Below are 13,878 nucleotides of genomic sequence, written 5' to 3' on the forward strand. Positions count from 1 at the left end.
GTGCTTTTTGTTTTTTGTTGTTTTTTTTTTTTTTCATTGTGGAGAGGAGAAACAATGGTTTTACCCACTTTTTTTTTGTTCTGTTTCATTTTCTTGAAAGTTGGAAAATTTGGCTTTATTTGAAAATGGATTATGTACTTCACCTATTTGGTTTGGGTTTTGTTTCATTGTATGCTGCTTCTGAACATTTGTTTTCAATTGTCTTAATAAAATGCCTCTCAAACCTCATATCTTAATGTTGAGTGTGGGGTTCATGGAATGGAAAAGTAACGGAATCCTTTCTAGCATTCTGGATTTCTATGATACAGAGGGAAGAAAGCGATAAGAATGTTTTAGTGTCGGTACAGACCGTGGCAAGTTCTTTAATCTGTAATCGTTGTGTCTTTTTATTCTTCGAAGTTTGAATGTAAATGTGAGTCAAATCAAAACCAGTGAACACTCCTAAATTAAACATGCTGCCTGAAGTACTTGGTTGTACCTGAAAATTTCAGAGGTTGGCTTTGAGTCTGTATAGCACTTGGGTTTAGTCCTTCAGACTGGATAAAAAAGTTACTCTTTCAAGGCTAAAAATCATATTTTCTTCATTAAAGAAAGTATTGCCATTCTTCCACTTGTCATTTCCTTTAATGTTATGCTGTAAGGTTTATATGATGCATTCTGTAAAGAAAGAAAAGTAATACAGAGGTATATTTATTCATACGCCTTTTTATTTTTAATACTCTTATGTGTCCTTGCTCTTCTATTTTTTCCTGAGAGTACAACAATGTTGTTATTGTAGAAAATTGAAGCTTAATATTTGAAAATTGAGGCATAAATTGAAAGGTGGGCAGTTATGTCTGAACATAAGAAAATGCTTTTCCCATGTGAGGGGCAGTCAAACACTGGAACATATTACTTAGGAGAGTGATGAAGTGTCTGATCTTGAACATACCCAAAACCCAATTGGATGTGACCCAAGGAAACCTGTTGTATCTGAGCCCATTTCAGCAGGTGCTTGGACTTGAGTGGTTGGCAGAGGTTCCCCTCTAGCTCCAGCTGCTGGAATGAAGGATGTGAGAAGGAATACAAGGAATGATCCTATGAATCTTTGGTTCTTAGTGCAGTAGTAGTGTTGAGGATATGTTATTCGCAGACACTATGCCAAACTTAATTTGCAGTTATCTCTGAATTCTACTCTCAAAACAACTTACAACCCTCTGATTTACAGCTAATTTTGTCAGCCTTATTTCTAACCTATTTCAGCCTAGAAGCTGTTTAAACAAGAAATTCGCACACCTCATGCTACTTAGTGCAGGCTCTAGTCTTTCTGCTTTATTTCAGTAGGCTGCACAGCATTCCACAGAGACTGGAATAGCATCCTCGGATTTCAGAGCTGTGGCCATTCACTGCTTTAAAACGATGCTGTCTTGAGTTTGTGATTTCTTTGCTAGCCATGTGAAAAGACAGCTGAAATCATCTGTTACCTAAATGAAAATATTAACAGTGCGTAATACTTTTTTTCATGTGAGTTTGTGTCATCACAACTAGCTAAAGGAGGCTGTGATGTTGTCAGTGGCTTGTTACCGGACTTAGATTTTTCAGGTGTTACGAGGAAGTTTTACAAGGTTGGTAAGTTACAGAGCCTGTGGTGTGCACGTGTAACCCTAGTTTTTATTTGAAGATTCGACTCGAAGGAATGTTAATTTGCCTGGACTCCGTACCATCAAGAAGGCAGCTCGGGTGTTACTTATCCTTAAAGGAGCAGAACATCCTACAGCAGCTCCTCCCGCCGGGCAGCAGTCTCCCCCCGGAGGCTGAAGGGTGGCGGTAGGTCTTGGCTGCCTCGTAACCAGTCTCTCTGCAACACCGCCTCGGCACTAACGCGGTGGCGGCGTGGGAGCGCCGTGCCCGCCCGCCCCCGCCGCTTCCTGCCTGTGCGGGGCGGGACCGGTGAAGCCGATGTCCGCCCGCCCCGCTGGGCCGTAGAGAGCCGCCGGGAGCGCGGGCCATGGCGGGGAGAAACCCAGGCACGAAGCTGGGTAAGGGGCGGCGGCACGCGGGGAGGGCGCTGTGGAGCCGGGCCTGGCCTCGGCTCCTGCGTAAGAGCTGCTGGCTGCGGAGCCGTGGAGTGAGGGGTTCCCGAGGCGGCGGCGGCGGCGGCGGATCGGGAGCGCTGCTCGGGCAGGGCCGGCCGCACGCACTGGGACCAGGCAGAGAAGAGCCGGTGAGGCCCCGGACGGCTCCCGGCTGTAGGGTCGGCGCCTCTGCCGCAGCCGACCCACTCAGTGCGTATAAGCAGGCTGCTCCAGACCCTTGCTCTTATGGGAAGCCGAAATAGAAACAGACAGGAGATTCCCTTAGCATATCATACACCAGTGACATACAGGCTTGTTGGAGACTTGTTTTCCCTTTGGTCCTCCAGGTTGAACAGCGATTGAGGTTTCACCATCTCATAGGTCTTCGGCTTGAGAGGCTCCGAGCAGGGCACGGGGCTGTGGGACTCAGCAGTCCTAGTCCTGTTATAAAGCTGGGCCTCGTCCCCTCTTGATCACTTTTGTGGTTCTCACTGAATAAACCTCTTCCCTTCTTTCTCCCCAAGAGGCTCAAACCACTTTTTATTAGTTGGATTCTGATTTGCAAACTGGGAACTTTAACTCTCCTTATTGTTCTCCCTGTTGCTTGCTCTCTGAATACCAGTAAGGATTTTGCAGGTGGTTTCCAAGCCCACATAAGTGTCTGTGCCAGAAGGAAGGGCAGAGAGCAACCATGAAAGGATTTCTCTGCCATTTCTAGTTGGAGCGCCTCTTCTGCTGATTGCTTGGGATAGGGACAGAGAAAGGGCTGCAGCTTTCTGACTTCCCCCAGCAAACTCTAACTGCAGTGGTGGGATGAATTAAGATGATTAGCCTTCCTGCAGTCTGCATTTGAGATACAATAATTTGGTTAATATGAGCAGATGGCTAATTAAGTGAAGCAGGTACAGGGGTGGCATCATGGAAGATGGGCAGCGAAGGACAGCTGGTGTGGAACAGGTTGATCTCAATCGGTTAGCAAGAGCAGAGTTCAGGAGTCCATGCTGCACTGTCATGTGGCTGTGCTCGTCTCTAGCACGAGCTTGCGTGTTTTTACAGAGCAGTTAAATGATTAGCCTGTGGACAACTGAGTTGACTGCATTTTCATTCACCAGAATCCTTGATATGCTTTAACTCCTGAAAGTGAGCTGTCAAATTGCTCTCTGATGTGCTTATTCTTGGGTTGCTTGCAGGGACATACGAGTTTCAACCGTAGCCATCTGAACAGCATCTTTTTGCTGAAGCAAACATTAATAATGCAGTGGCAAAACGTCAACATCTGTTAGGAAAAACTGGCATGAAAGTTTGCAAAAGCACTCCAGTTACTTTAAACTAGGTGCATGTTTTGCTTTTTCTTACTGTAAATTTAATGTTACAATTGATTGTTGGTATGTGGGAAGAACAGAAACTTGAGTATGAAGTCAGTTCAGTTCTTATCAATAGTCATCCTCTGACAGATGGGACATGTCAGGAAGGCTGTGCTGCCAAGTGGGAAATTATTGAAAGAGACAGTTGACCTCACTAATATTTGGCCGGGTGTTCCTGTACATCCTTAGTCAAGGGAGAAGTATTCAATCTGCACCTGACTAGCACATCATACTTGTTTTTGACACCACTGAAGTAGTCTTTGAGTATGTTCCAAGTACTTTCTGTAACTCTTCTAAGTAGCCCTCCCCTGCTCAAAATGGAGAGCACAGAAGGTTGGATGTCTTCAGGGCTGCACTATGTGGCCTCTTCCAGCTGCAGATTTACCTGGAAAGGCCACAGTCCTCACTTTATCCACAGGTGCTTGTTGCCATGCATTCCCAATGATCTTCGTTGAAATAATTTGCAGTCAAAATAGGGAACTGCAGGTGTTTATAGTCTTGAGAAGAGAAGGCTCGGGGAGGACCTTTAAAATTACCTGAAAGGAGGATGGAATGAGGAGGTGGCTGGTTTCTTCTCCTAAGTAACAAGTGACAGGATAAGAGATAACAGCCTCAAGCTGTGCCAGGGGAGGTTTAAATTGGATACAAGGGAGAATTTCTTCACCCAAGAGGGTGATCAGGTATTGGAACAGGCTGCCCAGGGTAGTGGTGGAATCGCCATCTCTGGAGGTGTTCAAAAACTATGTAGATGAGGCCTTAGTGACATGGTTTAGTGGTGGACTTGGCAATCCTGTGGTGATGGTTGGACTTGATGATCCTAAAGGTCTATTCCAACCTAGTTGATTTTATGATTCTATGATCGGGGTTAGGTGTGCAGGACAGGCATGGTAGGGGAACAGTGTGGCCATCACTACATTTGTATTAAGCAGTAGCATACCCACTGTATCTGTTTCTAACAGCTGCCTTATGCTGGCTGCTTTAAAGGGAGAACTGAATCTCCCTGCCCTTTGCTCTCCCACTAAATATACATCTGAAGTATGTGAAGTGCTGTGTTTAAGTAAGTTGCTGCATCTTACTTGGTGCTGTATCTTAGCTGGTAGCAATGCTCAAACTGAGCATGTTAAACCCTTGCCTTTATCTGTCATGGCTGCTAGCAATACACACTGCTTCTGTGACTTAGGCACTTTGGCTTTTCAAGGTTTTGCCAGCTTGTGCAAGCGGCTTTAACAGTAATTCAGGTGATTTGCCCTGTATCTCACAGAGCATTCTGTAGGATTATATTCTTCTAACAGGGACACCTAGTGGTAAAATGTTTTACTTAAAAATGTATTACTTGAGTCTTTTTCTCTGTGCTTGCTATTTCTGTGCTTGCTACCTAATGTCATCATTTAAGCAGTAAATTTCTGATGCTGCTATTAGAGAACATCTTTTTGTTTATCAGTGACATGCCAAACTCTTCTCAAATAATTACATGTAATGCTCTCCCATGTGATTTTTAATAAATACCTTTTTTGTAAAAGTCCTTAATTCATCCTTTCTTTCTGTCTTTCTTCTTATCACTATCCCTTAGTAGCAGAAGGTGTTTACTTGGAGTAAAGAACCAGTACATTATAGCACAGATAAAAAGACACTGATTTGCATGAACTAGTCAGAGGGTCACCAGTCTAATGCAGTGATACATTTGCCAGCAAAAAGTCATGTAAATGAGGTGGATAAGGAATTTTACAAGTTTGTCATTTCACAGGGTCTGCTTGAGAGGTCATTCTTGAGTGTTCAGGTTCACCATAATGCTGCAGGGGCTGAAAGGAGTCTGCCTCTCCTTCTCTGCTCCCAAGGATGATGGGACTATCACAGACAGGTGATACAGGTGCTTCATGTTTTGTCACATTTCACAAAAGCATCAGATGCAGCATTTTAGTGCCACTTCACAACAGAATAGCAAAACGCATCAATCAGTATCTGTTTTGTAGTGTAATCTAGTAGCATATTCCTTTGGTTTAACTGCAGGGATGCAGATGTCTTCCATGTGGGTTTTCTGTTCCCTGCAGACAGAATTTTGATGCAACAACTTCAGAAGTCATGGAGAAGGAAAGATACTGAGTAACCTTGGGTAGAGACAGAAGATGGCAAGTAGGATGTTTAAAACCAAGCAGCTAACACAGCTGATGTGCATGGAGCCTGAGTGTGTGCCTAGATACAAGTCTACCATTCAGTAGAGGTGGTGGAATCTAAATCAGAAAGGGGAATGGCCTGAACCACAATACAGGGTTGTGTGGTAGAACAACAGCAGGATTACCAGTCACACAGGTCTACTGTTTATTGCATAGTAAAAGGGTAAATCCTGCCTGACCAACCTAATTGCTTTCCATAGTAAAACGAGTGCGTATTTTGACAAAGGGAGAGCAGGGGATGTTGGTTTACTTCAATTTTAGCAAGGTTTTTGACACTCTCTTTTGCAATAGCTCATATCCATGTTGGAACTTTTGAATGGATGAATACTGAAATGGTTAAAAACATGATTGGATGGTGGGGCTGACAAGGTGATGGTAAGTAGGTCATACTCTAGTTTGAGGCTGGTACTTAGTAGGGTAATGCAGCGCTCTACCCTGGGACCCTTCTCACTTAACATTTTTTTTCAGTGACTAGAAGAGGTGATGGACTGCTTGCTCGTAAAGTTTACAGATGTGACTGAATTAGCCAGATCATTCAGATGGACCCGGACTGGCTGAGAAAGAGGATCAACAGAAAGCCAGTGACATTCAGTAGGGCTGAAGGCAGAGCCCTGCCTTGGGGAGGATGTGCCCTGTTAGCCACAAGGGCTGTGTCTGCCTCCCTGGGGAGCAGCTCTGCTGAAAGGACCCAGGGCTGGTGCACAGTGAGGTGGGCACAAGCAGCAGTGCCCCAGCAGTAGGGATGGCCAATGGCATCCTGGGCCATGCTGACGGGGACACGAGCAGATGTAGCTCGTGGGAAGAGAGGAATCATCCTCCCTGCTCAGCACTTTTTAGGCCGTATCTGGAAGGCTGTTCCCAGTTCTGTTGCCCCCCAACAGGAAAAAGAGATTGATAAACTGCCACAAGTTCAGCAGAGGGTCACCAAGATGGCCAGAGGGAAGTATTCATATTCATAGAATAGTTTGGGTTGGAAGGGACCTTCAAAGGTCATCTTGTCCAACCCCCTGCAATGAGCAGGGACATCTTCAACTAGACCAGGTTGCTCAGAACCACATCTAGCCTGACCTTGAATGCCTCCAGGGATGTCTCCAGATCCACCAGCTCTCTGGGCAACCTGTGCCAGGGTTTCACCATCCTCATCATAAAAAATGTCTTCAATATATTTAGTCTGAATCTCCCCTCTTTCAGTTTAAAATCATTACCCCTTGTCCCGCCTCAACAGGCCCTGCTGAAAAGTCTCTCTCCATCTTTCTTACAGGCCTCTTTTAAGAACTGAAAGGCTACAATAAGGACTCCCCTGAGTCTTCTTTTCCTCAGGCTGAACAACTCTCTCAGCCTTTCCTGATAAGAAAGGTGCTCCAGATCTCTGATCACTTTTGTAGCCCTCCTCTGGACTCTCCAAGAGGTCCATGTCTTTCTTGCACTGAGGACACCAGAACTGCACACAGACTCCAAGTGGGGTCTTGCCAGAGCAGGGTAGAGGGGCAGGATCACCTCCCTTGACCTTCTGGCCTTACTCCTTCGGACGCAGCCCAAGATAAGATTGGCTTTCTGGGCTGTGAGCGCACACTGCTGGCTCATGTTCTTGTATTCTAAAAAAGTAAAAACCTATCTGTGTTGCTCAGCCCCTCTAGTTGAAGGGCCAGAAATACATTCATTATGTTTCAATTGATACTTTTAATTATAGTTGGTATTTCTGAGCCATTTACGTGTGAGAGCTAGCCTGTTGGTAAGTGGCATTTAGATAATGAAGTGTTGCATCCCTTTTCAAGACAGCGTAATTCTGTTCTAATATATTAATAGATGGTTTTAGCCTGTACTGTGGCTCTGTTTCTTCACCGATCCATTCTAACACCTTTTGAATCTGCTGAATATTTTAATCAAATTTGAAGGACATCTAGATGGCTCAGAAATAAGTAAGTTGCTGGATGGAGAGACCAGATTAGTTCTTGTGTTGAGGGGAAGGCAGGCATAGTTCAGCAATTACATGAGTTTTCTTGACCTCTTTTTTGGGGGGAAGACTACGGGCAGTTTACACAACTAACAAGGTCCTGTTTACTCCATGATCACAAGGACCATAACAGGACAACTGGGTTATTGGGGTTAGGAGCCGTTTCTGGAGCCAGTGAAGAAGAGAGGGAGCAGCAGAGGACCTGGACCTGCAGGAAATCAAGCTCCTGTTGTCCTGCAGCTTGCTTTCTGAGGAGAGGTTTGTCAGTGGGTTTCAAAGTGCTTTGGAGGATGCTGTGATCTATTTCATGTGATCCATGGTGATTTCACTAATATCACAAGGTAGTAGAGCTGATTTCTAGTTCAGGGCTCATGCCTTTGTGTCCTGCTTTGAGTATCTGAAAGCTAATGACTTGGAAACTGAACTTCTCTCATATAAGGAAAATAAGAGGTCCATAGCAAAAGTCACTATGGAAAAATAGCTATAGCTTCTGTCTTGAAGAAACTGAATAACCCTTAAGCCTCTAAACAGCTTACGTGGTAAGATAACTGTACAATGCCTGATCCTGAAACCTTTTCTCTCTCTTCAGTGGCTTTGCTCAGCTCTGGGTGGCCAGCTGGGGTCAGCCTGTGTCCAGGTGAACACCTCATTTCTCCGCTAAAGGTTCAGGACACAGTTTCACTCGCTTCTCTATAAATAACAGCTTTCATCGCTTCCCTTACCCATTTTATCATGTGTTCATGGTAAGAGCAGGAGCACACATGCTGTTTCTGGCACGGAGGAGGAAATAACCAGTTGGGAGGGGCAGCTTCTTTTGGGGACAGTGCTGCCTTAAAATGCTTGTGAAGTTACTGCCTCAGGCATCCTTGAGCTTTCTGTTCCACCATCTGAAGGGATGCCATCTACACATTTTTTTTTAAGCTTCTGAAGAGCTTAGTCTGTTTTATGAGGAATGTGTTAGCTATCTTAGATATTTATGTAATTATACTAATGAAGTGGGTTTATTTATTGTTTTCCGAGGAAATGCTTGGTATTTTTGGATTCATGTTCTGCGAAGAGAGGAGATGAATTTCCTGTTGAATATGATTTTTTCAAATGTCTTTGGAGAAAAAAAGTAAACTTGAAGAGTGATTACAGAATATTGGCTAATTAGCTATAGTGTAACTGCTTTAATTACTTTTATCCGTGAAGCCACATGACTGTGCAGATGACTAGCAGATGACTTATTTAAAAAAAAAACAAGAAAGAAAAAAAAAAAGAGACGTGTTCACACTGCAAGGTTAATGAGACTAATTAAATATAGTTTTCCTTAGCCAGATACTAAATCCTAAAGCTTGGGGGACTGGGGGAGGGGGAGAATCCAAAAGCAGGCAGTGCTATTTCAAATAATGGTTTTATTCTGATTTTTAATGCAAGCAGGGGAAAAAAAAAAAAGCTGGAATTGAGTGATATTTTTGAATACAAACACATTCAAAGATTTTATGAGACCTCACATGGCAAACTTTGAATGTCTATTTAGAGACAATTATGCTGAGACATATATGTTTTCATTTGCCCACTGCTTTAATTAATGGAGAAGTGGGCTTGAATAAAAGGTCTGTGTTAGATAGAAGTCCCCATCTGCTCCTTCATATTAACAGAACCTTTGTCCTTCTTTGCCTTGGATTTTATTATTTACGCCATTTTATATCCTTTAGTAAACTGCATAATGTCTCACATCGAGTTCTGCAGACAGGATGGAGTTCTCATTTTTTGTTAGATATTTTATTCTTTTTTTTAAAAGTTTTCTTCAAAACTTTATTTTCTGTGCACAGTGGTTTGATACCCCACAGTCAATAAAAAACAAATCCTTGGGGATCCAAATCCTGTGGTCTTTCAAGGAAACTTGAATCTCAGGCACAAAAATTAGATATTAGACCTTACTGAGTTGCCATGTGTTGGCTGCCTTCATCGCTAGCCTTGAGTTATGGAAAACAGAGGGTAAAATGTGTTACATAGTGTGTAGGGCTTAAGCCAATGTAGAGGTTTCACTAGTTTATATTTCAGCTAGTGATCTTTATTTCTTGATACTCAAAAAGAAGGAAAGTAGCCATTGGTTTTGTAGCAATAGCTTTTCTCACCTACTTTCTACATCAGATAAGCTTCTTGCTTTTGGGACAGAATAGGTAAGCCTGTGGCTTTGAAAGTGGGGAAGAGAAGTGAGGGTTTGTTGTTCAGCTGATTGAGACTTTGCAAGCTCCTCTTTTTCTTTGTCACCGTACAGTGAGGCTGAAGCTAAAGTGACACTAACAAAATCCTTAAACTCATTAGGATTCATTTGAGATTCTTTTTTAGATTTACTTTTTCTGATTTTGCCCAACATTTTGATGTTGTAGGTATTGCTCATTTAACTACTTTCATGTCCTAATAGGGAAGTGGAAGCATGGTGGCTTAGAGTGCTCAGAATGTCTTGTTTAGCTATGTTTCATGCCTTTGTCCTGCATTTCCATTGAGTTATCTTTATCCTAAAGTGGCTTCTCGAGAGCTTTTTGAAAGTCTAATTAGGAAAACAAGCTTGTATTTACACATAGTTCAGCTAGTGTATTAGTTCTGCACTATTGAAGTATGAAGTAGGAAGACAAAAAATTAGGATAAGATTTCTGCACAAAATTAGTGATTTTTGGCTATCGGATTTTTTTTTTCCTTAATGTTTTAAACCTTTTTAATCAACATGCTTGAGGGAAATGCAAGTTTAATACAGTGGTAAAGGCTCATAGGGACAATATGCTCTTAATAAATTGTCACACAGAATTATTATCTCTTAGTATCTAACCCCATGTCCATATACTGATGTTAAGTGATGATGATACTTGATGGTGGTGATTTGCTGATGATTGGTGGTTAATGATTGTGGATGTTGTTCAGAGTATTTTCATGGATTGCTGATATGATTAGTGTTTGGAAGAATTAGTTTTGGGATATGAGGGGTTTTAAAGATATTCTGATCTCTTTTTTGGGTGTACTTACATGAGCAGTTTTTGTTTATTAATATTCAAAATTACACCTTTGGTTTATCATACTAAGCAGAACTTTAAAGATTCATGAACCTGGATCCTGATTTCTCCTTTATCCATCAATTACCCTTTGTTAAGCAGTGTCCCTTCTGGTTTTAGACAATTTCATTGTTTTAGTAAATGTTGAGCATCAGCTTGTCTCTAGATACGGTTGTTGTTTATGGATACTGAAACTCATTGAAATTGTGAGCCAGACTCCCTGCAGTGGGCACTTCAAGGAATTCACACATGTAACACCTTGCTCAGAGTCCTCTGGAGTGCTTGGCAAGGTGAACACTTCTTGGGCAGGCATGCATCTCAGCAGCTTCTAGGTAGGTATGTTGCCCAGGAATTCAGTGCTTTTGGAAACTTGCAGTTATTCCACTTAATCAGCCTCTAGTAGCAAATTCAGTAAAATTATCTCTAGACAATAAAATCCAAGTGCTTTGTTATGCAAGGGTCTGTCCAGAAGTTTTCATGACCATGTGGGGTACAGTTCCTGTAAATAAGGATTGAAGCACACAAAATTGCTGTTGCATCCTGGGTGCCACCAGACAAGCAAAGGATTGACTAAATGTTACCATATTATGGAATCCTAAAGTAAATCATCAAGCAGTGGCAGAAGGCTGTTTTGTGGATTTTTTTTTTTTAATATGCTACATGTTTAAAAAAACCTCATAGTCCAGGACTTCAACGTAGTGTCTCTCATCAACTGTAATTCAGTTGTAATGACAAACAAAACATGCTGTTTGAAACATCCAGTTCACAGATCATACCCTAACAGAAGTTAATGCTATTATGGTATCTTGGATGAGTGGTAAGTACTCAAGCCCTTTAAAGTACATGGAAGCACAACATGCTCTTCAGAGGGTCCAAACCAAGCTACAACTTTCTACTGAAGTCCCACACCATATATTAAAAGGACACAGAAATAGATAAGACTTTTTTTCTTTTTCCACTCCAGAACTTGGCTGGATCTCAAAAGTGTATGTGAATCGACCTGAAGTTGTGAGGCATGCAGAACAAATTAAAACATGGAGCACTGTGAAAGGTAATTGGCAAGTAAGTGCTCTTTTTATGCATTCTGTTCCTGTATTTTTAAAGCAGTCACTCTCCTTCTCCAGGCTGCAATATTGAATTTTTTTCAAGATACATGTAAACTTAAAAGATGTGCTTGTCCATGTCTTATTTTAATAATTTGTATTTGATGATGGTGGGATGGAATAAGGTGATGCATTTATCCAAACAAGTTAAAAACCTTATAACTCATGAGTGGCAAAACCTCAAATGAATTTAAGTCATCTTTATTCATGAGTGGATTAAATTGTATATTACTATCCTACCACATTTATTCTATTTCCCAGACAGACTTCTCTGCATGCTGACTTCTTATTTTTTAATTTTGAAGCTGTAAGATGTGATCATGGTCCCTGTCAAGTTTGACCTACCTGGATGATTTTTCTTTACTAAAACATCCCCAACATGTGTGATTTCTTTTCTTAAGTAGTTCTTACCTAAAACTCAAAAATTCTAACAAACAAGCTATGGCACTCAGGGGTGGGAGGGGAAAGAGCCTACTACCATTAAAGGGACTGACATTTCAACTCCTCAGATAAGGTAAATGATTGGTTATTTTCTGTCTAATATAAAATAGGTTCACATAAACTATTGCTAAAGCCAGTGGTGCAAATCAACTTCTTTTCAAGGCTGACTTGTATTCATTGACACACACGTTCAAGCTGTCTTGGCAGTTACCTTCAACCTCTGCTGATTGCTGCCCTCCTGACAGAATTGACAGATACTGGCCTGGTATGCATTTTGGTTTCTCCAGTTTGTACATGAAAATCGTACTCAAAACCATCAGGTCAGCAGCGTAAGTTAGTGTGTTCTGCAAAGCAGAGTGAGTCATGGCCATGTGGTGGCTTCTGCTGCCCCAGTGTCAGGACAGGAAGGGGAACAGCAAGCAGCTGGCTGCAGGATGTCGTGAATGCTTTGGCAGCCTTCAGCCAAGGGCAAGGTGTGAAAAAAAGCCATACATCAGACCAGGAGGTCCCAGTGAGCTCTCAACTTTGTTCCAAAGGACAAATTGATTCCTCATTCACCAAACAGCTGTTCTGCAAGCAAATATGTGTGATTCCTCCCCTCTGCCTGCTAAATAAGTCATTTACTTGCAACAGTAACTGAAAACCTGAGAGTGGGAGGAAGGGGACAATAAAGGATCGGTCTTAACAGTGCAACATATTAGAATAAAGCAAGAATCATTTAGCTGTACCTTAATTCTTAAAAAAGCTGCTCAAAACAGTTGGCATCCTGAGCTTAGCATGTCAGGCAGCCATTCTGCGATGACTGAAGCTGCGTTCACAATGAATGCAGATGTTGTAGATGATGGCTGGGGGTAATTTGATGTAGCTGTAAGATCCTACTGGAAGATGATAGAAAAAAAAGCTTCCTACCTGTTATGTGAACCTGAAAATTTGGGCTTTGAATGTGATGATTAAATAAAAAATGGTTATAAACTAGGCAAGTTAGACTCCAGCTCAACATTTCTTCAGTTTCTTATCTATAAAAAGGTCACTTGATACCAAGTTTAGCAGTCTAGTAGCTCTGGGTTAGGAAATGGTGTCAGTGAGAAAATCCAGAGGATATTCCACAATCTGGTCTATTGTCAAGTACTGCAGGTACAGTAATAAAAAAATAAGTCTGCTGATCTGACCAAAGTTACTGTATAAAGAACAAAGACACAGAGAGCCACAGGCTTTGATTACAAAGAATTGTGGGGAAGAAGGACATTTAGTGTCACTCCCTCAATATGGCTGTAGGACAAATGTTTAATTATTACTAATGCTTCTGCAATCTCCTGTGTAGTAACACTGATACTGAACTACTCAAGTAAGTTTTGCTTTGAAGAATACCAGAAGCATCTCTCCTGTATTTGAGCACTGTCATTGCAGGATAGTTATGTGCTGTTTATTTTACAGGGGTGGTTTTGAACCTTTACATACTTGAGGTTAAGCAGCTCCACAGATTCAAATTTGGAGCCCATTTCCAAATACACATCTGAAAACCCCTTTTTTAAAAGAACGAAGTTCATACCAGGTCTTGGAACTCCTTGACTACATTTGCCTCAATGACTTTATGATTCATGTCACAAGAGATGAGGCAGAAATTCCTTTGAAGGAAAGACAAAAAAAATCCAAGTAAAAGAAACTAAAAACCATTTAACATGAAAACGCCCTTTGAAGGATTAGAGAGTGAAAGTAGAAATCAGTTAGAAACAAACAGTCAGGCTTTGACTAACAGAGG

General features: G+C 41.9%; 1 protein-coding gene and 1 long non-coding RNA gene across 3 annotated transcripts in view; one reads left to right on the forward strand and one right to left on the reverse strand.

Annotated features, from left to right (window-relative positions):
* Window positions 1–370: 370 nt before the first annotated feature.
* Window positions 371–1,483, reverse strand: LOC134162636 (uncharacterized). The gene is made up of 2 exons (XR_009964385.1): window positions 1,276–1,483; window positions 371–657 (listed from the first exon to the last, which is right to left on the reverse strand). It is a non-coding gene; the product is annotated as an uncharacterized LOC134162636 (long non-coding RNA).
* A 383-nt stretch (window positions 1,484–1,866) lies between these two features.
* Window positions 1,867–13,878, forward strand: part of DERA (deoxyribose-phosphate aldolase) — a 52,401-nt gene continuing 40,389 nt past the window's right edge. Inside the window, exons 1-3 of one of the 2 annotated variants that reach the window (XM_062616723.1) lie at window positions 1,874–2,018; window positions 8,133–8,180; window positions 11,540–11,637. In XM_062616723.1, coding sequence (XP_062472707.1) covers window positions 1,988–2,018; window positions 8,133–8,180; window positions 11,540–11,637 — 177 coding nt within the window. In that variant the 5' untranslated portion in view covers window positions 1,874–1,987. Of the gene's footprint in view, window positions 2,019–8,132; window positions 8,181–11,539; window positions 11,638–13,878 lie in introns of both variants that reach the window. The other variant, XM_062616724.1, reaches the window with a different exon arrangement.

Source organism: Pezoporus occidentalis, unplaced genomic scaffold (assembly GCF_034315485.1).
Source record: "Pezoporus occidentalis ecotype Australia unplaced genomic scaffold, CSIRO_AGI_Poc_V1 ctg19, whole genome shotgun sequence".
In the NCBI taxonomy this organism is placed as follows: Eukaryota; Metazoa; Chordata; class Aves; order Psittaciformes; family Psittacidae; genus Pezoporus; species Pezoporus occidentalis.